The sequence below is a fragment of the Mesoplodon densirostris genome, chromosome 16, assembly GCF_025265405.1.
Source record: "Mesoplodon densirostris isolate mMesDen1 chromosome 16, mMesDen1 primary haplotype, whole genome shotgun sequence".
In the NCBI taxonomy this organism is placed as follows: Eukaryota; Metazoa; Chordata; class Mammalia; order Artiodactyla; family Ziphiidae; genus Mesoplodon; species Mesoplodon densirostris.
Genome location: NC_082676.1, coordinates 26,805,564 through 26,831,646, shown reverse-complemented (window position 1 = coordinate 26,831,646; position 26,083 = coordinate 26,805,564). Strand labels below are relative to the sequence as shown.

The window sequence follows — 26,083 nt, the reverse complement described above, 5'->3', positions numbered from 1 at the left end:
AGGCCGGAGCCGTGACCTCTGACCCCGTGGTTATGCGGAGCCGCCGCATTCCTTAGCGATCGCGGGGCTACCTCCTTCTCCTTCGCCGCTGCTGCCGCCGCCGCGGGCGACTGACGCAGCGCGGGCGCGTGGAGCCGCCACCCCTCCCCCACCGCCGCCCTCGCGCCGGGTCTAGCGCCAGCCGGTCCCCGCGCGCCCGCCCCCTCTCCCTGGCCGCACCCGAGTTCTCGCGCGCCGCCGCCGCCACGCGCCCCCCGCCGCCGCCGCCGCCGCCCCAGCCCCGCGCCGCCGCCGCCCCAGCCCGCCCCGCCCGGAGGTCCCGCGTGGAGCCGCCGCCGCCGCCGCCGCCACCGGGGAGGAGGAGGATGAAGGACAAACAGAAGAGGAAGAAGGAGCGCACGTGGGCAGAGGCCGCGCGCCTGGTGAGGCGGGCCGCCGAGGGGGGCTCGATGGGGGGCGTGGGGGTTGGCTCGCCGAGCACCCCCCACTGGGAGGGGGGAGGGGCGAAGCCCTGCCCACTGTAGGAGGGGGCGGGCCACCCTTCCTGCTGGAAAGGGACAATCCCCCAAGGCGTTGGGTGGGGAGAGGTCCCCCGCCGGGTCGGAGGTGGCGCCTTTTTCTGCACGTCCCCCCTCTAAATTCCTGCGGAGGGGTCGAGCTGGCAGGCCGGCTCCTCCCCCTCCGGGCGGCGGGGGCCCCCGCCTCCCCTCCCCCCCCCACTATTTGGCAGCTTCTAGGGGGTCTGGGGAAGCTTCGTTTATGCACTCGGGGGAGTTAGGTTTCCGGGAAGGGTCGGAAGCTCCTCCCTCGCTTCCTGGTGGGCAATGGGGTGGTGCGTTTGACTCCAGGGGTTGGAAAGAGCCCCCAGTTTCAAGGACGCGAGTGGCATTTTGAGCTTTAGCAATCTAAACCAGGTGTATGGAGGGAAGCAAATGCTTACTCCCAGCTTGAACCCTGAGCCTTGGTTCTCAAACTTTAGTGTCCTGTGGGGGAACACCTGGGGAGGTTGTTAGGAATGCTCATCCTAGGGCCCTACTTAAGACCTACTGAGTGTGAGATTCTGGAGTAGAGCTTGAATATCTTCATTTTAACCAGCTTCTCCGGTTGGTTGTAAAGCAGGTGGCCCACGTACCACACTTCTGAGATTCTGCTGACCGGACTTCACAAGCTAGACTGGAAACAGGCACTCTGCAGAGAACTAACTACACTTTGCAAAGAATGTATGCGTGTGTTCTCTATTCCTTAGTGTCCTGGTGCATGTATACATGAAGTGTTGGGCAGAGACCAAGTGTCTCTGAAGATAATGCTCACTGAGGACTTAGCAAAGGAGTAATATGAGTTTTTGAAGCTGCCTCGTTATGGGGGTTGTGAATTTTCTGTTCTCCAAGTGTCAGAGGACTTGCAAGTGAAATATCTTCCTTTTGGATTTGCACCCACAAAGCTAAGACACTTTGAGACATGTTCTTATAAAATCTTGCTGATGACAATAGTAACAGGTTATGCTTGTCTCAGAGATGTCACTTCCTCATAACTGTCACGAAGCAGGGTTATAGTGCAGATAGTATACTTGTCTCTTGACACCCTGTAGTTTATATGTAATTGCTGTAATTCACTTTTAATGATGAATGAAGCTCAACCGTCTAATCTTTCATTTTATTGGGAAGTAGGGTTCCTGCCTCAAAGGTGTTGTGCAAAAAAAGACAAATATGTGTTGGAGGTTTTTACAAATCTTTGGTACACCTTTTTCGTTCTTGGAGCCTGTAAAACTCAGTTATTGACTTAAAAGAACTAACATTGTTTGGTTTATAGGGGAAATTAAACTGGTGTACCTGGTCATCTTCCCCAGGCATTTGTTGCCCAAGAAACAGAAGTAGCAACTAGTTTGTATGCTGAAGTTTTGTGCTTCAGTTAATTTGTTTTGGTTTGGCATATGAAATTTGAAGATTTTGAAGTACCTAAATACTTTTTTCAGGTTCAGTCAGATTTGGAAGCTTTGGTTAGCTTTCAGGATCTCTTGGTAGTTTCAGGATTTCTCCATTGTTGCTTTACCTGGGAACAAATTTAGGCCTGAAGGAGACTAGAGGAGAGCCAGAAGGACGTGCTCTCTTTCTCCTGGAGGTTGAGTCTGTTCATTGAAATTCTCCTCTGAGTTTCTGTTCTGCAGGTGTTTATGACTCTGGGCACCAACAGGAAATTTGCTTGCCAGAGTTTTACTTGTTAGAGGTAGGTGAAAGTACCCTTAAATCCTGTGTTATTTATGTCTTGACAGAATTCTAAAGTCTGCTCGTCTCAAAGCTTTGTTGGCTCTTCCTAGTTGAAAGTCTCTAGGAATTTGGGGTCCACTCTTAAGCCTCTTTAGGTTCTTGAATTTACTGTGACCTGCACTCCAGTATCTAGGTTGCTATTTCTGTTTTGTCATTGGCTCAACTCACGCTAGATTATCCCAGTAAGTTCTTTCTCTTCTTTTACTTCTATGGTTCTTCATTAAAAAATAGTAAGTCCTACTTGGAATTACTTGTGGTGCTCTTAAACACATGAAAGATGACTTGTGGGAATATGGTGTGTAGTTTTGCCTGTCTTTTATTGTTTTTTGTTTAGAATTTTCTGTCCCTTTGGATGGGACTAGTTGGTGAGCGAGGGGGAACTTATAGAGTTCTCTCCTCATTTGGGGAAAAAAAAATTGTTGTAACAAACCAAGTGCTGGAGAGTTTGTGAGCGCTTAACACGGGCTAGAGAAAACCTTGACTCCAGTGAGCTATAGTGGTAGGGCAGTAGATTAGATCTAATTACTCTTTGGACAGGTGAATTTGGAGTGCTTGCAGTGGCGATCAGATGCACTTGCTTGGGGGCAGTTTCATATTGCTCCCGACCTTGCTCACATTGGTGGCTAAAGTGATACCAGGAACCCTTTTAAAACTATTTTGGTAGGAAAGAAGAGACTTCTGGACAATTTCAGTAGTGTAGTAAGCCCCAGGAGGTTGATTTTTGCAGCTGTTAATTATGTTGTTGAGAAGTAGATATTCTTCTTTCAAACATTTTGTCGTCTTGTTTTTCCTGGATGTAGGAGGTAGACTTTAGGGGGTTGGGTGGGTATAAATCCTCCTACTTGTTAGGAACAATTTGTTTGGGAGAAAGAGCTGAGTGGATTTCCCTTTAGATTGAATGCCCTTAAATGGATTCTCCCTGGCTTTGAGAAACTCTTCACTGCATGCTTTATCTTTCACTTTGATTCATGACTGACCATTCTTACATCAAACATTTTTTTCCCTTTGAAGTTGGAGAAGAGATACTTTTTTTTTTTTAAAGTATGCTTTAGAAAGACAGACTAGGGTTAGAACACTGCTGAATTGTTCTTATACTGAAAGCCAGAGGCATGTACAGTTTTAATAAAAGTGAAAACTTTGTATCTTTTGATGTAACTTCCCTTTAGAGATTTTGTTTCCTCTCTCTTAGATTCTCAGGCTCTTCCTGACTGCTGTTTAAATAATTGGTAGCTAATTTTTCAGTCATGCTTCTTTAAAAAAAAAAAAAATTACCATACAAAAATTCACTAGCTTAGCTCACAATTAGTATCAAAGAAGTTATATCTGTGGCAGTGAACATTAGTAGCTTGTATTGTGGGTTTGTTCAAGTCAATACTGCTTAACTTCGCACTTAGGTTCTTGGAATACAAAGATGGATGAGCTTTGCCCTTGAGGAGCTTATGGTTTTTCTGGGGATGGAGAAGGTCCAGACAGGTGAATAGAATTTCATTACAGGCATGGTAAGTGCCATCATAGATGTATAAATGGTAATAGACATTCTAGTTCCTGCTTATTGTCTAATAAGCATAATTATGAATAGCTCCTCCTTTTACTCTCAAGTGTCCTGCTTTGGAAGATAAATTATCAGTGTTGTGCAACTATGGGGCACTGAAAAGAGACATTGAACTGTCTGGCAGAGACCAGAGAAGGCTTCCTGGAGGAAGGTGCTTTCCAAACTGAATCTTGAAGGGTGAGTAGGAAGGAATTAGGCCTGTCACAGAGGACGTAAGCAGGAGCTGGTAACAAAAAATAGGAGTGTGTATTTTTATTTGCAGGGTGGAGAGTGTGGGAACTGGGTAGAACTACACATAGTTATTGGAACATAAAGTTTGTGGAGAGACAGGCAGAGATCAGATTGTGAGGGCCTTGTACGCCAGGCCAGCACACACCTACTTGGTGCCAGGCACTGTAGACACTCCAATCTCTACAACAACTCTGAGAGGAAGATCTCAGTATCCTTCCTTCACAAACGAAGGAACCTAGGCTTAGGGTGGGTAGGTAACTTGCCCAAGTTTAGAAGACCAGAATTTGAATTCCTTAGGACCAGGTTTGTCTGGTTCTAAAGCCTGTGCTTTTCCAGTGGACTGGTGGTCTCTCTGGAAGCTTCAGCTTTCTCTGTATATAATTAGGTTGCTGTTGAAGGACTTTAAAGTGGGAAAGTGATTAGGGCAGGTTTATTTTGTTGGACTGACTGGGGCTAAATAGCAGGGTAAGTTCTGCAAAAACGGGGATTTGGGTTTTTTTTTTTTACTGGTGAATTTTTAGAGTTGTCCCTAGCGCAAAGTGAGTATTTCACGTGTTTGTTGAATGAAGGATGGCAGCTGAGTACGAATGAATTTGAGGAAAGCAGGGCTGGTTGCAGGGATATTAGCGAAAAGGCTGTTGTGTCAGGTCGGGTCAGAAACTGGTGGTGGGAACTGGGGGACAGGTGAGAGTGAAGGGTGATGCCTGGGTTTCTGAATTAGGTGATGAGACAGGCTGCCGACCAACGAGAGGAATGTTAGAAGTGGGCGGGGGCGGTGAATTAGAGTAGGTGAGCATGTGGGACGTCCAGTACAGAACTGAGTATTTGAAATCTGAAGCTTGGGGAGCAGTCCGCAGTCCAGGCTAGAGGTAGAGATTTGGGAGTTATCAGAATTTTGGTAGTAGTTGAAACTGTGAGAGATAATAATGACACCCAAGGAGAATGTAAAAACTGAACAGAGAGAGGCTAAGAATGGGACCATGGTAGAGGTTTTATTTCAGCAGCTACTCCAAAACTTGACTTCCTTTAGTGCTCAGGGTTCATGTTCTTCCACAGAGAGAACCTTCGCAGCAGTCCTGTCAGGCTTCTGGCTATACATTTTACTTGTGACAGAGGAGTACAGTACTTCGTTGTCACGGTTGTTAAATGACTGCAGGATGTGCACTGGTAGAGATGGTACAGAGATACTGACAGCCTCTCTTTTTTCCTCCCTGAGAAGAATAACATTTCTAAAACAACTCAGTTTCTTCAAGTGAGAGAGCTCCGGTTGCTCACTGTGACCTTACTGCCAGGACTTAGTTAGAGATGTCGCTAACATAAGTGGGATGTTCCATTTCTCATTGTTTGCTTGCACCAATCATACAGGATCACAGCATCATGTTGCCAAATGGCAAAATGTACTGTGGCAGTTAACAACAGAATTTCACAACCCAGTGGTACAAAAGCCATCATTTAAAAAATATGGGTACTGGGAATTCCCTGGTGGTCCAGTGGTTAGGACTCTGTGCTTTCACTGCCAAGGGCACAGGTTCAGTCCCTGTTTGGGGAACTAAGATCCTGCAAGTGTGGCCCCCCCCCAAAAAAAGATAAAAAAATATGGGTACTAATCAAAGTTCCTTGGGAAAGAAAATCTAAATGCATTTCTGTCTTACAATTTATTGCGTAGGAAACTATGTATTCTGTGGTTTAGCCGTATTAGCAGCATCAAGTTAAGCGGTAATCAAGGTTGCTAAGGCCCCACATATCATAACATGTATGCTGAGAGGTTGTGTGTTTTCAGAATTGAGAATTAGAATATTTCATCTAATTGCAGTCACTTTCAGCAACTAGTTAGATATATGTGTAATTTGGTTTCGGAAGTAATTTTGTCTGTGGAAAGACTAAATTGTCAGCAGCGGTACCTCATAGCAGAATTGTAGCCCATGTTATATAGTGATGGATGTAAATGGAAGTTGCACACTGAAATCAGAACACTTATATTTCTTCAGGTACTAGAAAACTACTCAGACGCTCCAATGACACCAAAACAGATTCTGCAGGTCATAGAGGCAGAAGGACTAAAGGAAATGAGGTTTGTATGGCTCTTGTCGCTTAATGTGAGGGTTTCATAGGACACGTGTCTTCCTGCACTCAGGCAGTGATATGAGAAAGTCCGCGTGTGCATATATGTGTACACACACACACACACACACACGTCTGGTGGTGGTGTGGAACTATCTCCCATGTTGTGTGTCCTCTGGGTGGAGGGTGGGAGTGGCTCAACATTCATTTGTTTTCATCAGAGGTGCAGTGGCTTTCCCTATCCTTGCTCTCCCATAAATTTCGACATGGAGCTTGTTTTTTGTGTAAGGAGTCAGCACATTTTCTCGTGTACTCTGTTTTGCAAGTTTCAGTGATAGAGAAGGGACAGACTCGGGCTCCATCGTGTCTAAAACTTCCCTCCTATCTATACCGTGTCTTTGAAGTCCTTTGTTTTAGGATCAAAGAAGGGTGGTCTAATCACCATAAAACCCACTGGCTTTTTTCCCCCTACCGATTCTAGGCATTCATGATATGAGCATACTAAATTTGGAGGTGACCTTGATTTTCTTATCCTATGATATATTTTTCCTAAAGAAGCAACAAATTGGAAACACAGAAAGAATTGCAGGCACAAACAAAAATCAGTGCCTGTCCTGAATCCTTTCTCTCCTCACCCCAACCTTTTTTAAAATTAAAATGAAAGAGGAGAGCACAACACAGTTCCTTCTTGGGATTCAGAACATACAGCATATATTTTGCTGGTTACGCTTTAGCTGCTTGAAATTGATCTTTTAGGATCAAAAGATCCTCACTTTCCAGTTGTCAGTTCAAACATTCTGTAGCTGACATTTTGTGGAGAGGGGGGAGGATCAGGATTGTCTAGATACATTCATTTTAAATACTACCTATGCACTGTGTAGTGATATAATTGGTTTTTTTGTTTGTTTGTTTTGTTTTTATGGGCTGTTTCCCATCATGCTGCTGTCTGCACTGCTGTTGGACCACTGTGCCTATAGAAGGTAAATTAGTCCCTTTGGGACAGATGGAGTTGAGAACCTAACTTGTTTCTGCTTCTGGCTCTTACAGGAATTATGAAGCAGTCATGGTGGCTCGTGATGAGTGAGCAGCTCTGTGATTTGTAGACAGAGGTATAGTGTGTAGGAGTCACACTGTTTCAAGAAAGGCTCTGCCAGCATGCCTTTCCCCACTGTAGCAGAGACATTAGCACACCCACTTGATACTCCAGATTCTGCACAAGGTTTCTTTTACAGATTGGTTCTTGGTGAAATTTTTTTTTTTTTTTTTAGCATCCAGTGTGTTCCAAAGCCGAATAAGTAATAGGGTTTTTTTTTAATGGCTTTTTTAGACTCAGAATTTATTTTTAACACTCTGTATAAATTAGGGCCTCTAATTCTGAAAAATGCTGAGAGGCTTTACTTGAGATATTTATATTTATTTAACATGCTGGGGAGAGGGAAGAGAAGATGCACAGGTGAACCCTAGCACTAACATGCTAGCGCCAAACTCAGTTAATATTAATAATGGACATTTGTCTGTATTTTTGACAGCTTTTCTATTTTAAGATTTAGTAAGTAGTTGCTAACTCACATGAGTTGTCATTGTTTTGCGACCTAGTATTGTAGCAGGGACCATGATATAACTTAATATGCTATCTCTTTTTTTGGTTTAATGTTTGAGCATTATTGGGTACTAAATCCATTTGACTTTTTATATTCAAATTTAAATTATTGCTCCTGGGTAGATATAAAATAAAACCCATCTTTCCCCCTTCCCAACTGAGAAAAAGCCAATGAAATACTGTTCCTTTTGTGTGTTTATTAGAAAATGTTAACTGGGAAAAAAAAAAGTGTGCTTATTTTCTTGGGACAGCACCAGTGATTCTGTGGTTTTTGTGTTGAAAATGTTACGTGGCAGTTTCTGAGCATGATACGTAGGTTGGAATATAGATACTGGGAAACTCTCGGTTTTGTTTTTAATTAACATTAAAATTTAATTTAAATGTTTTGGGTAAATACAAGTATTGGGTAATTTTTTTTTTCAAAACTCCTGAGTGTACCTGAAAAATCATTGTGTAGTGTTTCTGAATTTCTTGAGAGTTTGGTTCATATTGTCAAAAGGCACTAAAGGATTGTCAGGTATGGAGTGGAGATATCAGATAGCATGTCTTATCCCAGAGCTCTCTGGGTATGATTTATGTGAATTTCATTTGTTGCTCTTGTGCTTCAAAGTAGAATTCTTGTCATGGGATGTTTTCTTTTATATTTCTTCCTCTTTTTCTTGATTTAAGAGTGAGTTAAAGGGTATTAGAGCTTTGAGTAAGTAGACATATTGATTTGTATGACCACCTTCCATCCTTGTATGTTTTTACAGTGGGACATCCCCTCTTGCATGTCTTAATGCCATGCTACATTCCAATTCAAGAGGAGGAGAGGGGTTATTTTATAAACTACCTGGCCGGATCAGCCTTTTTACACTCAAGGTAAGTAATATAAACTCTACTTTAGTGCAGTGGTTCTTCAGCTTTTAGTGTTCATAAGAATCACTGGTAGGTCTGGAATGTGGCCCATGAATTTGCATTTCTAATAGGCAGGCAGGTGATGCTGATGCTGTTTTTCTGAAATGGTGCATTGAGATGTTCTAGTGTGAACAGAGTATTAGGAATTACTTAGTCATATCAGCTATTGTGTCTGTATTCAGTTTTTCCTTATTTATATCTTTGCAGATTGTATGCAATAGAGGGATAAGTATGTGTGGGGGTAATTGCAAATGTGCCTTAATTATAGTTTTGTTTGTAATAACATGTGAAGGATAAATTACTGGACAGCCAAGTAAGACCTACTCTATGGAAAATAACTGAAATGTGAAAATACTTGTGGAAATTCAAAAACTCAGCATTTACCAAGTGACACTAATTACAAAGGAAGAGAACTTAAATCAGGTTCAATTCATAAGCTTAAACAGAGCTGAAATGAACAAGCTAATTATTTTTCTACCATTTGTGATATACATCATTTAAACCAGGGATTGGCAGATTTTTTTCTGTAAAGGACCAGAAAATAAATATTGTAGGTTTTGTGGGCCACACTGTCTCTATCGTAACTATTCAACTCTGCCATTGAAGCAGGAAAGCAGCCACAGAGAATGCACAAACGATTGGGCATGGGTGTGTTCCAGTAAAACTTTATTTATAAAAACAAGCAGTGGGCTAGATTTGGCTTGGGGGTGTAGTTTGCTGACTCCTAATTTAGACATAGTTGACCTGTTGATGGTGAGAAACTGAGAATTTGATGCTGATCCTTATAATCTTCCATAATGTAGTTATAAATTGCAGTAGTCCATAAACAGACTTTTCTCTTTTAGTTTTTTGATAGACTTGTTTTCTTTAATTAATTAAAAATTAAACACTTGAACAAATACCAACTATATAACCTGTGGTCATAAAACTTGATCTTTAAGTACACGTCAGATGTATCTTACGTTCAGATATCTGTGCTGTTCTCTATATTTTTATTCGTGGTATTTCAGACTTTAAAAGGCAGCATAATGTAATGTCAGAAACAGCCTTGGAAGAGTCAGAGCCCTTAGTTCAAAATTTAGCTTTGTCACCTGGGACAGATTTAACCCCTCTTTATGGTGGTGTATGCATCCCTGACAGTCAGTCCTTAATAAATGGTACCCTTTATGATATTCCTTTAGGTTCCTTGTCCTTAATTGCCTGTTAATGGCATTTTTCTATTATATATTATTATATATATTGTAATTATAGGTAATTATGTATAGTTATAGTTGTGTGTATTATATGTGTTACAAATATGCCTGTTAATGGAACATTTCTCTTTTAAGAGGGAGAAGAAATACCTATTTCTATGGATACCTTAAAGATAGGAATTGAGTTTTCATTTGTCCTTGTAATTTGGCTCTGGGCAGAATTCTTGGCATAGTCCATGCTTAATAATTTTTTTAAATTTTATTTATTTATTATTTTGGCTGCATTATTTTCGTTGCTGCATGCAGGCTTTCTCTAGTTGCGGTGAGTGGGGGCTACTCTTTGTTACGGTGCGCAGGCTTCTCATTGTGGTGGCTTCTCTTGTTGCGAAGCATGGGCTCTAGGCACATGGGCTTCAGTAGTTGTGGCACGTGGGCTCAGTAGTTGTGGCTTGTGGGTTCTAGAGCGCAGGCTCAGTAGTTGTGGCACACAGGCTTAGTTGCTCCGCAGCATGTGGGATCTTCCTGGACCAGGGCTCAAACCCGTGTCTCCTGCATTGGCAGGCAGATTCTTAACCACTGCGCTACCAGGGAAGTCCCTGGTAGACTTTTACCTTGGTTGAGTATCTGTGCGTCCTATCCATGCGTGTCTCTTTTAACATTTTGACCTGTTGGAAAGCAATATATGCAAATGCAACAGAAAGTAAAATGCAACAGGGAAAGTGAAGGTAGCCCATAAATTCTGCGATTTGTAACCTAAATGATAATTTATATTAATAATATTTGAAAAAATTGGATTATAATTTCCTTATAGCTTTGCTGCTTGTTGTATTCAGTTAATATATTTGCCATGATGGTATTGATACATACAGGCACACCTTATTCTCCACCACCGCCCCCACCCCTCCCGGGGCTCCTTGAGAGTCTGAAGTGTCGATTAGTCTTATTAATTGCCTCATTATCACCACACTATCTTCCAGAAGTTGTGCAGGCATTTACTTTATTGTTATTTGGGAATGGATAATAAAGGATACCCAAAATCTGAACCAGCTGATTACCATCCTCATCACCCGAGGACCCAGGTCTGCTGAATAAAGTGCAAGGTGGTGCATTTTTTCCTTTTTTATCCTCATTTGAAGAAATTTCAAACCTACAGAAAAATTAAGAGTACTACACTGAACACCCCACCTATCTTGCTTTCTTCCTAATTGTTACAAGTTTGCCGCATTTGCTTTATCCCTCTCTACGTATGTATGCTTTTTTTCCCAGAATCATTTAAAAGTGTTCAACTAGTACTGGTACTTCACCCTTACATATCTTAGAATATATGTCTTAGGAGCAAGGACATTATCCTACATAACCACAATACCATTGTTATAGTCAAGAAACTTAATGATACAGTAGTATATAATATATAGTCCATATTCAGTTTTTTTCTAGTTCTAAAAGTATTCTTTATGGCTTTATTTATTTATTTACTTTTGGCTACGTTGGGTCTTTGTTGCTGCGCGCAGGCTTTCTCTAGTTGTGGCGAGCGGGGGCTACTCTTCGTCGCGGTGCGCGGGCTTCTATTGTGGTGGCTTCTCTTGTTGTGGCTCATGGGCTCTAGAGCGCAGGCTCAGTAGTTGTGGCTTGCGGGCTCTAGGCGCACAGGCTTCAGTAGTTGTGGCACATGGGCTTAGTTGTTCTGTGGCGTGTGGGATCTTCCGGGACCAGGGCTCGAACCCTCGTCCCCTGCATTGGCAGGTGGGTTCTTAACCACTGCGCCACCAGGGAAGTCCTGTGGCATTTTTTGGTCTGTTTTTCTCATGTGTTAAGGAGAAGCATGATGAACTTTGGTCATCATCTTTGTTAGAAAAAAGAATTTCTTCTTTCATATAAAGTGGTAGTGATGTTTTTAGATGATGTCTTTTATAGTCCGTGTTAGCTTTATCAAATGTATGATCTTTTTAGTGCGTAGAATCCTAGAATTTTAGTGTGGAAGGGGCTCTCAAATCATCCGATTCATTTGCATTTTGCAGGTAGAAAACTGAACTTCTCACAGATTAGGTTTACCCATGACCATGTGTCCTTGCAACAAATGCATTTGGCCAAGTTGGGACTAGAACCCACGGCCCTACCTTTTGAGTTTGATTTCTTTTCATTATGCCAATTCAGAATAAAGAGTTTTTCTTCAGGTTTTAGGATCTTTGGTTACTTCATCTTTTTGAAGCGTCTTATGAGTTCCTTGATATTTCTCAGAATGTTTGTTTTATTCTCGTAATGAAAATTCTTATAATTGTTAAGCAAAAGTAGCTTTTCATATCCTTAGATGTGTACTCTTCAGTTATGGGCGGTTGGTTTGAATTTCTGCCCTCTGCATTAATCATATTGGCATTTCTGATCGTGGTCGTTCTTTTCTGTACCAGAGTGGGTGGTATATGGTGGTAGTAAGAGCACTGGAGTCAGCTTGAGGTCTGGGGTCCAGCACAGTGCCTCAGGTCCTATGGAATATCTCCATTTATACTTCTTTGTCTCTAACACTGAGAAGTTGAAATAGATTGGTTGTTTAAATACTTCAGGCGTAAAACCTTTTATATCATGAAATGGAGCTGCATGATGTAGATGACTGTGAAACTGCTCTGGTTGAAACAAGCATGAAGACCCCGCTTCTCCATCTCTCGTGGATTCTGCCATCCCTATCCCATTCCCCAAGCACCCAAGGCATCTTTCCCAGACCCAGGAGCTCTGTTGAAAACCTCCTAGAGTGAAAATTCAGTGAAGATCCTTCCTGTGCTCACATTTTAGCATCTAGGCTATTTTGTGTGAAAAGTAAGTCGGCCCTGGATATTTTTCTTTCCTGTTCTTTTGTGATGCATTTGGTATTTACTGGAAGCTGACTGTTTTATTACAAACCCTTTCCCACTCTGTACTGCATAGAAGGCCTACTTAGTGGAGCAGTACCATTTACTCTGGTTAATGGTAGCAGTAGTTTGGTCTTGATGGAGGCTTTGACCCGTCATTTGGTAAAAGTTTCCTTATTGGAGTAATTCTCAAGGGCCGCCTGGATCCACCTTTGAAAAATGGGGTATTCTGTTGTCTGACAGGATATTCAGCAAGCTCAGGGAGAAAAGAGAACTTGATCGTTCATGGAGCCCTGGTCAAACTCTGGTTTGCCTAAGAGGTGAGCAGCCTTTTGTCCTGCTACCTCCTGAAGTTCAAAGCCCTGTACGTATGAAGTGGTAAATGATAAAGGTCAGGGAACAGAGGTTTGGAAAGCACTACCACTGGAATTATTTTCTGTAGCTCAGAGGGGTGGGCAGGATGATAATTTCAAGGTTTCTAAAGCAGTATATATATTTTTAACAAAAAGGTTATAGACATTTTTTAAGTGTGATTTTAAAGCATCAGGGTTCTAGGAAAATGAGGATCTTGTATGTGCTTCAGGCTTCCTTGGGACTGTGTGAAAAATGCTTAAACTTTCCTAGGGTCAGCCAGTATGAAAACTGCGTTTGACCTCTTCTCAATCCTTCATATCAGACTTTTTGGGAGGGTTGTTTGAGGAACTTGTTTAGTGTAAGAAAGTTGCTTCTTATTCTAGTTTACATAATCTGGTAGAAAAGATGGAAACTAATGCTTCATTGAGTGCTAACTATATTCCAGACAGGCATCATACTGCTCACATTGGTCTTTTGAAACATAAATATGTTTCCTACTCCTGTACTAATGGGGGAAACAGCCTGAGAGAGTTTACGTAAATGGTATGAAGTCACGTTTTTGGTTATTTGAGAGGTTGGTATTTAACACACGGAGGACAGGTCAGGATATTCTAAGTTTCTACCAAATGAGTTGGCTCACAAATATGTGAGATGCATACTCAAGGTTCTGAAAGAATAACTTCAAATTCTTCGTGCATCATGAAGCAGGAGAAGAATAGGGAGCCAAAAAAGATGTCTATTTTCTTCTGGAAGGTGCTGTCTTCTTCGATTCAGTTGTGCTAGATGGGCTTTGAAATGTGTGCTTTTTCAGTCAGGTAATCCTTTTGTTTCAGTTTTCTCTTTGGCTCTTTATGCCAGCTTTTCTTTGGTAAATTAACTCCTGACAGTTCTTTTAAAACTCCTTACTATTTTTTTTGGTCTGCATTTCCACTGCCACCTTAGTCTAAGTTATCCTTGTATGCTAGCTACTGAAATAGCTCCTGCCTGGTCTACTTGCTTTCACTTTTGCCTCCTTAGAATCCAGTTTGCTCTTTTGTAATCCACAAAGCAGCCAGAGGGGTTTTTTAAAAAACAATTTGATCATGACACATTTCTATCTGATTCAAGTCTGTGGTTTCCTATGGTGTTTACCAAAAAATCCAAACCTTGCTCAGCCACACTGCCCTTCTTTCAGTTCTTTGAATTCCTGAAGCTCTTTCCAGTTTTAGGGTCTCCTATTTGGAGCTCTCTTCTCTCCACTTCTGCCTGGCTCAGCTTAATGGGTATCAACTTAAATCTCAGTCCCTTAGAGGAGCCTTCTCTCTAAATTGGGTTTTCCTGTTGTGCCCTGAACTTTACTTCTTTTCACTTACAACTTTATAATTATATAATTATTTGGGTGATTGTTTGATGTCTCTCCTGACCAGGTCTTAGGGCAGAGAATCTGTATTATTTTGTTCTGGGCTATATCCTCAGCATCTATCATAGTAGGTGCTTAAAAATGTTTGTTAGATAAATGCAGTGGAAAAAGCATAGAAGGAGGTTGTTACGATTTGATTGGTAGCAGTTCTCTATGCCAAACAGTAGAATTGGTTCAGAATAGTAATTGTTAGTATTAAAATTGAAACATGTAGTACAGAATGTGTATCAGGATCTCTTTTTCAGGGAATGGAGTGTTTGAAAACCTCCAAAGTGTAAGCTTTGTTTTCTCAAAAGAAAGAAAAAGTAATGTCCAGTGTTGCCTTTGAAATCTAGTGCCGTATTGATTCCTGATATTCTGTGTTTGCCTGCCTTCTTTTTTCTATTGCCTCTCCCTGAAAACTTTTAGAATCTTATTTCCATGATTATATGCTTTAGTGTGGGTCTTTTTTCACTCTGCATGTCTTACTCAAATGTCTGATGATTTTTGGTTGAGGGCTATTCTTGACTCTTAAATATTAGCGGGAAGTTCAGTGTATTGTGGTTTTGTGGCTTCACTTGTCTCCTGCAGCAGTAGGTAGTGGTTGTCACTTAGATGTATGGTACTGGAGTAGGGGTGTCCATCTCCTCCTAATGTAGACTTAGCAATTCCCACGTTCTCAATTCCATACCTCATCCTTGTCTGCCATGTACCTGGTTTAAGTTCTGAGCCTGTCTGGAATTTAGGGGATGAATCTGCTTGGGTCTTTTCAGTATCTCCTAGATTACTGTAGTAGCTTCCTAACTGGTCTCCTTACTTTGCTCTTGCCACCCTCCTCAACACTGGAGCCAGGAAATTTTTTTAAAAGTTCAGTCAGGGGCTTCCCTGGTGGCGCAGTGGTTGAGAGTCCGCCTGCCAATGCAGGGGACACGGGTTCGTGCCCTGGTCCGGGAAGATCCCACATGCCGTGGAGCGGCTGGGCCCGTGAGCCATGGCCGCTGAGCCTGCGCGTCCAGAGCCTGTGCTCTGCAACGGGAGAGGCCACAGCAGTGAGAGGCCCTGCAAAAAAAAAAAAAAAAAAAAAGTTCAGTCAGACTGTGTCATTCCTCCCACCCCGCTTCACTCAGGGTAAAGGCCAAAATCCTTAGAGTTGCTTGCAGTGCCCTTTCGCCATCTTCCTCCACCCTCACTCCCATCTCTCTTCCTCTTACTCTCTCCCCTTGTTCACTCTGCTTGACAAACACAGTGGCTTCTTTGGTGATCCTTTAACATGCTGTCGCTATTCGTCTCCGTCTCCGGGATTTTGCCTGCGCTGCTTCAGCTGTCTGCAGTGCTTTCCCCCAAACACCTTCATGCCTCGCTCCCTCACCTCCTTCAAGTCTGTGCTCGAGTTGCACCCTGATGCCTCCACACCGCGTAGCTCTCCCAGTCCCCCTGTTCCCTGCCTTACTTTTTATTTTCTTGGTATTTATCACTGTGTGATATACCATATTATATATGTTTTGTTTACTGTTACTGTATGTCTCCTTTGACTAGAACTAGTCCTCTAGGGGAGGAGTTTTTTTTTTTTTTTGCAGTACGCGGGCCTCTCACTGTCGTGGCCTCTCCTGCTGCGGAGCACAGGCTCCGGACGCGCAGGCTTAGCGGCCATGGCTCACGGGCCCAGCCGCTCCGCGGCATGTGGGATCTTCCCGGACCGCGGCACGAACCCGTGTCCCCTGCATCAGCAGGCGGACTCTCAACCACTGCGCCACCAGGGAAGCCCGGGGGGGGCAGTTTTTAATTTTAGTTAATGCCATCTCTTCAGCCCCTAGGAAAAAAGTAGGCACTCAGTAAGTATTTGTGTGAGTAAATGAATCATAGTTTATTTCTTTTAATTTGGTAATACAGTGAATTAGTTCAGTAGAATTTTTTCCAGTGCTCAAGCATCCTTGTATTCCTAGGATAAATGTCACTTTGACATGGTTTTCTTTTAAATAACACGTCATTGGATTTAGAGTATGAATAATTTATTTAGGATTCTTACATCTGTATTCATAAGTGACCGATCTGATATTTTGATTTCACACCTTACCGTGCTTTGATATTAAAACAAGCTGTGCTGTTTTCCCTCCGTTGATTTTTGCAGTAGTCTCTTTAAGACAGAGATTATTTGGTTTTTTTGGTAGAACATGCCTATGAAGCCTACTGGGTGTGATGTGTCTTACTTTGAGAATATGTTGTTTTTAACTTTTTAAAATTGTGAAATATATAAACTATACAAAAGAGAATATATGCAAATTTTGTTATTTTAGGTAATAATAACTAAGAAATAAACTGCACACTGTATCCACCAGCCATCTCAAGAACAGAACATCCTCTGCACTCTTTGAAACCTCTGCTCATATCCCTTTCTCTCCCTGTGGAAGATAACCACTATTCTAATTTTCATATTAATCATTACCTTGCTTTTATTTCCAGGTTTACCCACATGTGTATGTATTGCTGAACATGCTTTAAATATATCTTTATGTGAATGGAATCACATTGTATGTATTTTTCTCTCACTTGCTGCTTTGTGCTTATCATTTCTGAGCTCGATGTGTGTTGGTGCATTTAATTGAAATACATCATACTTTCTGCTATTTGCTGTCTTACGGTTTGAATATTCCGTGATTTCTTTGTCCATTCTGCTCTTGGTGTGCATTTGGGTTGTTTCTAGTTCTCGCTGTAACAAACACTGCTGCATTGAATACTCTTGTACGTCTCTTGGCGCATGTGTGCGGTAGCTTCTCTAGGGTGTATACATTGCTAGGAATGGGACTGACCAGGAGGTTTTGCACCTAATCATCATGACTAGGTAGTACAGCTGTTTTTCGTATGTAATCATATGAATTTGTAAAGTAACCGTATGAATTTACATTGCTTTCATAGTACATGAGAATCCCTATTGTTCCACAGCCTGAGTATTGTGGGTGTAAATTAGTATTTTTGTTCTGTTTTTAAATTACGATATCATTTACCTACAGCAAAATTCACCCATTTTGATGCACTAGTGTATAGTGTACTAGTGTACAGTTCTATGAGTTTTTTTTAAAAATTCATTTTTTTTTTAGTTCACATTTGTTTTGACATTTTATTTGGCATTTTAACAGTGCTATTTAAAGGTATGCCATACGTGTCTTGAATGCAGTTGCTCCAGTAAATGCTTTTGCTAAAACATGCTTCTCCCTCCCCTAAAAATTCAGTTTTACATTTATGTACAGTAAAATTCACCCTTTTCCGGTTATAGTCCTTTGAGTTTTGACAGACACATACAGATGTGTAACTGCCACCATAATTAAGATATAGAACAGTTCCATCACCCCAGAAACTACCCCCTTGCTTTTCTATAGTCAGTTCCTCTCCCGACCCCAGCTCCTGGCCAGCCATTGATTTGTTTTCTATCCTTGCAGTTATGCCTTTTCCAGAATGTCATATAAATGGATTTATACATTATGTAGCCTTTTGAGTCTGGCTTCCTTCGCTTAGTGTGAGGTATCTGAGATTTAGCTATCTTGTACAGTATAGTTCCCCCTTACCCGAGGTTTCACTTTCTGCAGTTTCAGTAACTGGTGGTCAACTGCAGTCTGAAAATACTAAATGGAAAATTCCAGAAGTCAACAATTCATAAGTATTAAATTGCACACTGTACTGAGTAGTGTGGTGAAATCTTGAGCCATCCTGTGCTTTCCCACCCGTGATCACCAACCATCGACATCATCTCCTCCTGGCATCCAACCACTGATGTTGTCATGGCTCAGTGATCTAGGATTACCTGAAGCAGATGATCTTCCTCTTGAAGAAGGTCAATAGTAGCCTAACACTACGCCACAATGCCTACATCATTCACCTCACTTCATCTCATCATGTAGGCTTTTTATCATCTCATATCATCACAGGAAGAAGGGTGAGTACAGTACAGTAAGATAATTTTGAGACAGAGACCACATCTACATAGCTCTTACTATAGTTGTATTTTATTATTGTTGTTGTTAATCTCTTACTGTGCCTAACTTATAAACTTTATCATTGGTGTGTATGTATAGGAAAAAACATAGTATATATATAGAGTTTGGTACTATCTGGGTTTCAGGCTTCCACTGGGCGTCTTGGAACATATTCCCCATGGATAAGGGGGGACTACTGTATATCAATAATTTGTTCCTTTTTAGTGCTGAATAATAATATCCCATTGTATAGATCTACCATGTTTTGCTTATCCATTCCTCAGCTGGTGGACGTTTGGATTGTTTTCTTCTTTGGACTACTAAGAGTAGTGCTATGAATATTTGTAGACAAGTCTTGTGATAAACGTTTTAATTCCTCTTGGGTAGATGCCTAGGAGTGGAATTGCTGAGTTGTGTTGTAATTACTGTTTACTTTTCTAAGAAACAGCCAACCTGTTTTCCAAAGTGGCTATATAATCTTACATTTAAGTCTTTTGTTCCTTAGTAAAAATTTTTTTTTTCGCCCGGCAGTATTATTGTTTTCCTGAAGTCTATTTTGTTATTGCTATAGCCCATCCAACTGTCTTATAATTAGTTTTTTCATGGTATACTTTTTCCATCCTTTTGCTGTTAACCTGTCTATGTCTTTCATGTTTAAGGTTTCTTTATATTTTTAGTTGGATCTTATTTATTTTTATCCAGTCTAATAATTTCTCCCTTTTAATTAGGATGCTTGGACCATGTACATTTAGTGTAATTACTGATAAGTTTGGATTAAGTCTTCCATCTAGCTCTTTGTTTTCTCTTTGACCTTTTTTCTTTTCCTGCCTTCTTTTGGATTGAGTATTTTAATTTTTTATTCATATTTCTTTGAGACATTTATTTATTAAAATTTTTTTATTGAAGTATAGTTGATTTACAATGTTTCAGGTGTACAGCAAAGTGATTCAGCTATATATATACATATATATCTATTCTTTTACAGATTCATTTCCATTATAGGTTATTACAAGATACTGAATATAGTTCCCTGTGCTATGCAGTAGGCCCTTGTTTATCTATTTTATATATAGTAGTGTGTATCTGTTAATCCCAAATTCCTAATTTATCCCTCCCCCGCCACCTTACCCCTGGATTGAGTATTTATAATATTCCCTTTTATCATCACTGTTAGCTTATTAACTGTATCTGTTTTTTCCCCAGAGGTTGCTTTATTATTTACAAAATGCATCTTTAACCTCTCACAGACTACCTTTAGATAGTATTATACATTTCACATAAAATGTAGCATCCTTGTGATGCTGTTCTTCCATTTACCCCCTCCTAGTCTTTGTGCTATTCTTTTCATACATTCTACTTCTATATAGGTTATACACTTCACAAAGCATTACTACTTTTGCTGTAAAAAATTCTTGTAAAGAAATTTAAAGATGGGAAAGTCTTATTTTACCCACATATTTACCATTTCTAGTATTCTTCATTTCTTTGTGGAGGTCCACGTTTCCATTTTTAGTGTTTTCCTTCCTTCTGAAGAGCTTTCTTTAACAGTACTGTGATGCAGATATGCTGTGACAGATTCTCTCAGCTTTTCCTTGTGTGACAATGTCTTTATTTTGCCTTGAAGGCTATCTTATCTAGATCCATTGAAAGTTCGCCCCCCACCCCCACCAGCATTTTAAAGATGCCAATCCTTTGTTTTCTGGTTTGCATAGTTTCTGATGAAAAGTTTGTGGTAATTCTTATATGTGTCCCTCTTTTTTCTGTTGCAGGTTTGAAGATTTTTCTCTGTATTATAGGTTTTGACAATTTGATTATGAGGTACCATGGTAAACTTCTAAGATCTGTGGGTCAAATTTGAAATATTTTCAGCCATTTTTTCTTTAATTTTTTTTTCCTGTCGTTCTGTTTCTTCTGGAATGACATGTGTGTTTGACCACTTTATATTATACCACAGGTCACTGATGCTCTGTTAATTTTTTCCAATCTTTTGTTTCTGTGCTTCATTTTGAATACTTTCTGTTGCTATGATCTTTTCTCCTGCAGTATCTAATTTGCTTTTAATCTGATCCAGTGGATTTTTCATTACAGATAATGTATTTTTCATCATTATAAATTCCATTTTTTTCTTATTCTATGTCTTCCTTTTTTCTCATTGTGTTCATTCTTTTAATCCTTGATCATAGTGCATGCATTTATAGTAGCTGTTTTAAGTCTTTGTCTACTAATTCCATCTCTCATTTCTGGGTCTTTTGCTGTTGACTCTTCTGCTTGTGAGTCATATTTTCCTGCTTCTTGGCATATCTAATAGTTTTTGTTTGGATGCTGACAATGTGAATTTTACAATGTTCAGCGCTACAGTCTATCTTCCTTTCAAGAGTGTTGGGCTTTATTTTGTTTTGGCAAGTCATTAGGTTACTCCCTTTGGATTAGTTTACTCCCTTTGAGGCTTGTTTTTTAAGCTTTGTTAGGGCAGGTCAGAGTAGCCTTTTCTCTAAGGATGATTTAACTCTCCTACTAAGATACTTCCCTTCTGGGGTCTATACCAAATGCCTCCGATGGTTCACAATGTCCCTCCACTCTGACTAGTTGTTAACTCCTAAGTCTCTAGGCCTTCTGTTTGGTGGAATTTCCTCTGGGAATTACTCAGCCATTCATTGCCCAGCCTAATGGAATTTCACCGTATACATATGCAGAGACCCTATGCAGATTCTTCTGCAAAGCTTTCTTCTCTCTGGAATTCTGTTGTGCAACCTCAAGCCATTTTAGCCAACCAGAACTTTGATTCCTGTCTCAGCTCAGGAAACTGCTGTGCTCTACTTGAGATGCCCCATATATGTGTGTGTGTGTGTGTGTTTTAAGATAAACTGTTTCATGAGTTCTTGTTGATAATTCCAATTCAAATTCAAGACTATAGGTTTTTTGCTTGACCTTTTTCAGTTTTACATGTATACCTCCTTTCTTATGTGGAAATTCTGGTTCCCAGTGAAACCACATAATTACTCATTTGCTTTTTCCAATAATCTCAGAATAACAATACCAGCACTACCACCACCAATATGAATACTCTAAAGGGTTTTTGTTTTTGTTGTTGGCCTTAGGTATATCTTACTAGGGATTTAACACATCACTGCAATTTAAAAATCACTTGAAATAATTCATTTCTGTGTGGTTATGCCATCAGCTTGATACACAGTCTGGTTTATTAGTTTTACCTACTTTTAGAGATTGCATTTATAAATTTTAGTTTTGCTTTATAATGATGTAAAATATTTATGTATGGTTAAATACACAGCACAATGTTCATTTAATGAATTCTGTCTCCTTTACCTGCTTCTTTTCCCTGTGGGTAAGCATTTTATTTTATTTATTTTTTGTTATTTTCCTTCCTTTTCAGAAATATAAACAACATATTTGTATCCTCCTTTTTTAGAATGGCATCATTACACACTTTTCCCCACTTTATTTTTTTTACTTGACAGTATATCCAGGAGATCACACGGCCATATTATAGAGCTATTCATTGTTCCTCTTGACAGATGTTTAGCACTGTATTTTGTGGATTTACCATTGTCAAAAATAATCAAAGTGTGATCCACAGACTGCTCTCAGTTTGTGAACTATTGTTCCTATCTGTGATGAGCTAAGTACAGAAATTTGGAATGTTTAGAAACTTTTATTGTAATTTGACATTGCCACAACACCTGAGTATGATTGGTGGACTCATCCCCACTCTAGAACAGTGTATAGATCAGCTTGGGTGTTTTCAGGCTTGCACAGTGAGTCACGTGGACTAGTCCTGTGCAGTAGGACCACATATTGGTCTTTGATGGGTTGGGGGAAAAAACCAAAACTGGTCCTTTAACCCAGATAGATTGAGAAGGAGTGTATCTACTCTGTGTACCCTTTTGGTATACCTGGCGCCACAGGTTTCAACATGTGTACTTTTTTTTTTTTTTTTTTTTTTTTGCTACTTGGGCCTCTCACTGTTGTGGCCTCTCCCGTTGCGGAGCACAGGCTCCGGACGCGCAGGCTCAGCGGCCATGGCTCACGGGCCCAGCCGTTCCGCGACATGTGGGACCCTCCCGGACCAGGGCACGAACCCTCGTCCCCTGCATCGGCAGATGGACTCTCAACCACTGCGCCACCAGGAAAGCCCCAACATGTGTACTTTTAAAATATTTCTTCAGTTCTAAATATTTTGAGATTTCTATTATGAAATCTTACTTAATTCATGAATTAAAGTGGTTTTTTATAAGTTTCCAAATATGTTTATTGTGTTTCCCTCCTCCTATTTTATCCATTTTATTAAATCAGTGTCAAAGAAGTGGTATGTGTGTTTTGGATTCTGTTGAGACTTCTGGCTTAATATTATATGGTCAGTTTTTTAAGTGTTTTAGCTGTGCTTTAACAGTATATATTTTTTTACTTGTCTATTTTCTGTATTAGTATTCTATCTACTTTCTGTCTCTATGACTTTGACTACTCTAGTACCTTATATAAATGGAATCATACAGTATTTATCCTTTTGTGACTGGCTTATTTCACTTAGCGTAATGTCTTCAGGGTTCATCCATGTTGCACTGTGAACTCACTTTTAAAATTCCTCTTTTTTACCCTCTGCTGACTTGGAAGTTATTTATTCTCTTTCTATCATATAGGTTACCTTTACGTTTTTCACCATGAATACTTACAGCCTAAACTGAATATCTGTCTTTCCTCATAAACGATAATTGCATTTTCAAGTGTTTTAATTCTCAATGTTTCATCTCTCCCATGCTCTTCTCTAGTTCCACCTTACTTTTAGCTCTCTCAAAGACAGGCATTAAAAAATGTTTAAAAGTTAGTATTTATGTTGAGATATTGCAGATTTATTGGTTTACCATTGCTTCTTGCATCCCATTCTTTCATTCTATGTTTCCTTTCTTTTGTATTAATGTACATCATTTATCTAGCGCTTCCAATTTGGATCTGTAAGTATAAACTACCTTTCTGTATCTTAAGGCCTCTTTGTTTTTACTCTTAGATGGCATTTTACTTGTGTAATGATTTGTAGTTAACTGTTACTTTCCCTCATAGGAAGATGTCATTCCCTTGTTTTCTGGCATCCATTGTTGCATTTGAGAAGTCTGGTGTCCGTTGCTAGTTATAATCATTCTTTTCTTTTGGTTGCTTTTACTACTTTTTGCTTGTCTTTATTCTGCAGTTTTGCTATAGTGTATATTTGAGTAAATTACCCTGGCAATCTGAAAACTCATGTGTTCAATTTTGGTCAGTATGTCTTTGAATATAATCTTTCTTGCTTCCTCTTCTGTTGTTGATATTTATTGATATTTCACCATGTTAAAACTTCTCATTCTGTCTTCCATACTTTCATATTTTCTATCTCTTTCTTTTTGTGCTACATTCTATGAGATTATTTCAGATCAAGAATACAGTTTACTAATTCTTTAGTTTTGACTGAGCATTCAGCTTTATAGTCACATTTTTATTTCTAGATTTTTTACCTGATTCTTTTTGAAATTTGTGTATTCTCATTTTATCCTGTTGTTGTTTTGTGGTTTTTCTTTCTAACTTTCTTTCTGTACATTTAAAAAATAATTATTTAAAAGCCTCTTTATTCTATTTTACTTAGATCTGGAGGCCTGAGTTTGCATATTTGTTGTGTCTGCTGAAAATCCTTCCTGTCTTTGAGGGCTCATTTCTTTATATAGTTTTTAATTTTGACTTATAGGTTTATCATCTGTGGGATTTGTTTTTTTATGTGAGTCAAGTTGTGGAGGTGTCCCTGTAAGAAAGTTTGGAGTTTCTGCTGATCCTGGCAGGTGTCTGTAGTGTGATTCCTGTGGTTAGGCTAATTTCTTGGCTTGGCGTTCCTGGACTGCTTGGGTACAGTGATTTTTGGAACTCATACTTGTGATAATGGGGTTTCATTTTCTCAGAGGTGACTTTTTCACCTCTTGACTTGTAGCATATGGCATACTTCTTTTTCATGGACTGGAAATGGGAGTTCATGTTATTCCTGTGTAGTTCTTTTGTGGCTTTTGGTATTTTATGCATTTGACTCATTTTCAATTTCTTGTCTCTTAGTTTCTTTCAGGCATTAAAACACCTGTCCCAAGCCCTAAGCCCTGTGTCTGGTTTTAGTAGCCCTATGAGTTATTTGGCCTTGTAGCTTGTTTCTAGCATCAGGGAATTTCCCTTTCTTGCTTTTGGGCTTGCCTATGTGTATGTGTTACATTTTGCACAGTTTTTCTGTGTATTTGGATTGGGAAACGAGTGTTGCTGTGTCAGGCCTGTCTGCCATATTCGCTGGAAGATCTGTGACACATTTGCTCACTTGCAGTTACGTCCTGTAAAACAGGTGTAACTCACTAAAACATAGAAGTTTCTGAGTTCTGTCAGAATGGTGCTACTAGTGATGCAGCCAGCTGTGGTGTCACTGAGATTGTTTCACCTCGCTCACAAAGCACTCTGTCAGACTGCAAGGATATATCAGTTGACATCATTAATGGGCCCTTTATAGTTTGATTGATCAGAGTGCTTTTGATTGCCTTGTGTTGTAGCGCAGTTCTTTCTCATCAGCCGTTCTTACGGGAAAGAATTGCTGCAGTGGCCCAGTGTTGTTTTCTGAATTTAGATATATCTTGGGATAGACCTCAACTTTTCTTTTAGTGATTTACTCCATGCCACGCGGCATGTGGGATCTTAGTTCCCCAATCAGGGATCGAACCCACGCTCCCTGCAATGGAAGCACAGAGTCTTAACACTGGTCTGCCAGGGAAGTCCCTAGTGACCTAATCTCCAGCTATCACAGCTGAATGGGCAGATGCCCAGGTTTCTGTCTGTAATTCAAGAACTCCAGATCTGCACACCCAAAAGGACATTTCCATGCAAAGATTCCACCGGTATCACAGATTCACCTTTCTCTTCATCTCGTGTGCTCTTACTGACATCCCAAGTCATCCCTCCTGTTACGTTTTCTGTTTCTGTCTGCGCCCTCACTGTTTTCTCAGTAACCCAGACTCAAAACCTGAGTTAACTCCTGACTTCTTTTTTTTCTTCTACATGCAGTCAGCTGCTAGATCACGTTACCACTTTCTCATAGTAATCCTGTCTTTTCTCTTACCATGACAGAATCAAGGTATATATTCTAGATCACAGTCTCTCATTATCTCTCCTAATATTCCTCTCTGATCAGTCTGTTTATCTTATCTTTAGCTCAGACCAAGATCTCACGTTCTTATCCTCCTTTCTCATGCTGAACTTTTGGTGAAGTTCCACAAAATGTCCTGTTTGTGGCTGTGTGTGGTGGGGATATTTTTCCCTTAGGCATATTAGGACATAACTAGGAAAAGAACCAGAAATGTATTTCCCGTTTTTGTTCTGTTTTAAACAAGTTAGTGAGTCATTAGGAAATTGTGTCTGTGGTGGTCAGGGAGTAGGGGAAAGGCTGATTCTAGAGACTGGACTTTTAGTCATTAACTAATAGGATGACTTTGGATAAATTACTTATATTCTTTGAGCCTCAGTTTCATTTATCTATAATATGAGGGTTGGGGACTTCCCTGGTGGCACAGTGGTTAAGAACCTGCCTGCCAATTCAGGGGACACAGGTTCAGTCCCTGGTCTCGGAAGATCCCACATGCCGCAGAGCAACTAAGCCCATGCACCATAACTACTGAGCCCATGCTCAGCCCGCGAGCCACAACGACTGAGCCCACGTGCCTAGAGCCTGTGCTCCGCAA

General features: G+C 40.4%; 1 protein-coding gene across 1 annotated transcript in view; it reads left to right on the top strand.

Moving 5' to 3' along the window:
- Positions 1–302: 302 nt before the first annotated feature.
- The window catches only part of ASXL1 (ASXL transcriptional regulator 1), a 64,933-nt gene continuing 39,152 nt past the window's right edge, over positions 303–26,083 (top strand). Inside the window, exons 1-4 of the mRNA XM_060077728.1 lie at positions 303–422; positions 6,036–6,118; positions 7,086–7,088; positions 8,461–8,569. Coding sequence (XP_059933711.1) covers positions 366–422; positions 6,036–6,118; positions 7,086–7,088; positions 8,461–8,569 — 252 coding nt within the window. The 5' untranslated portion in view covers positions 303–365. The remainder of the gene's footprint in view (positions 423–6,035; positions 6,119–7,085; positions 7,089–8,460; positions 8,570–26,083) is intronic.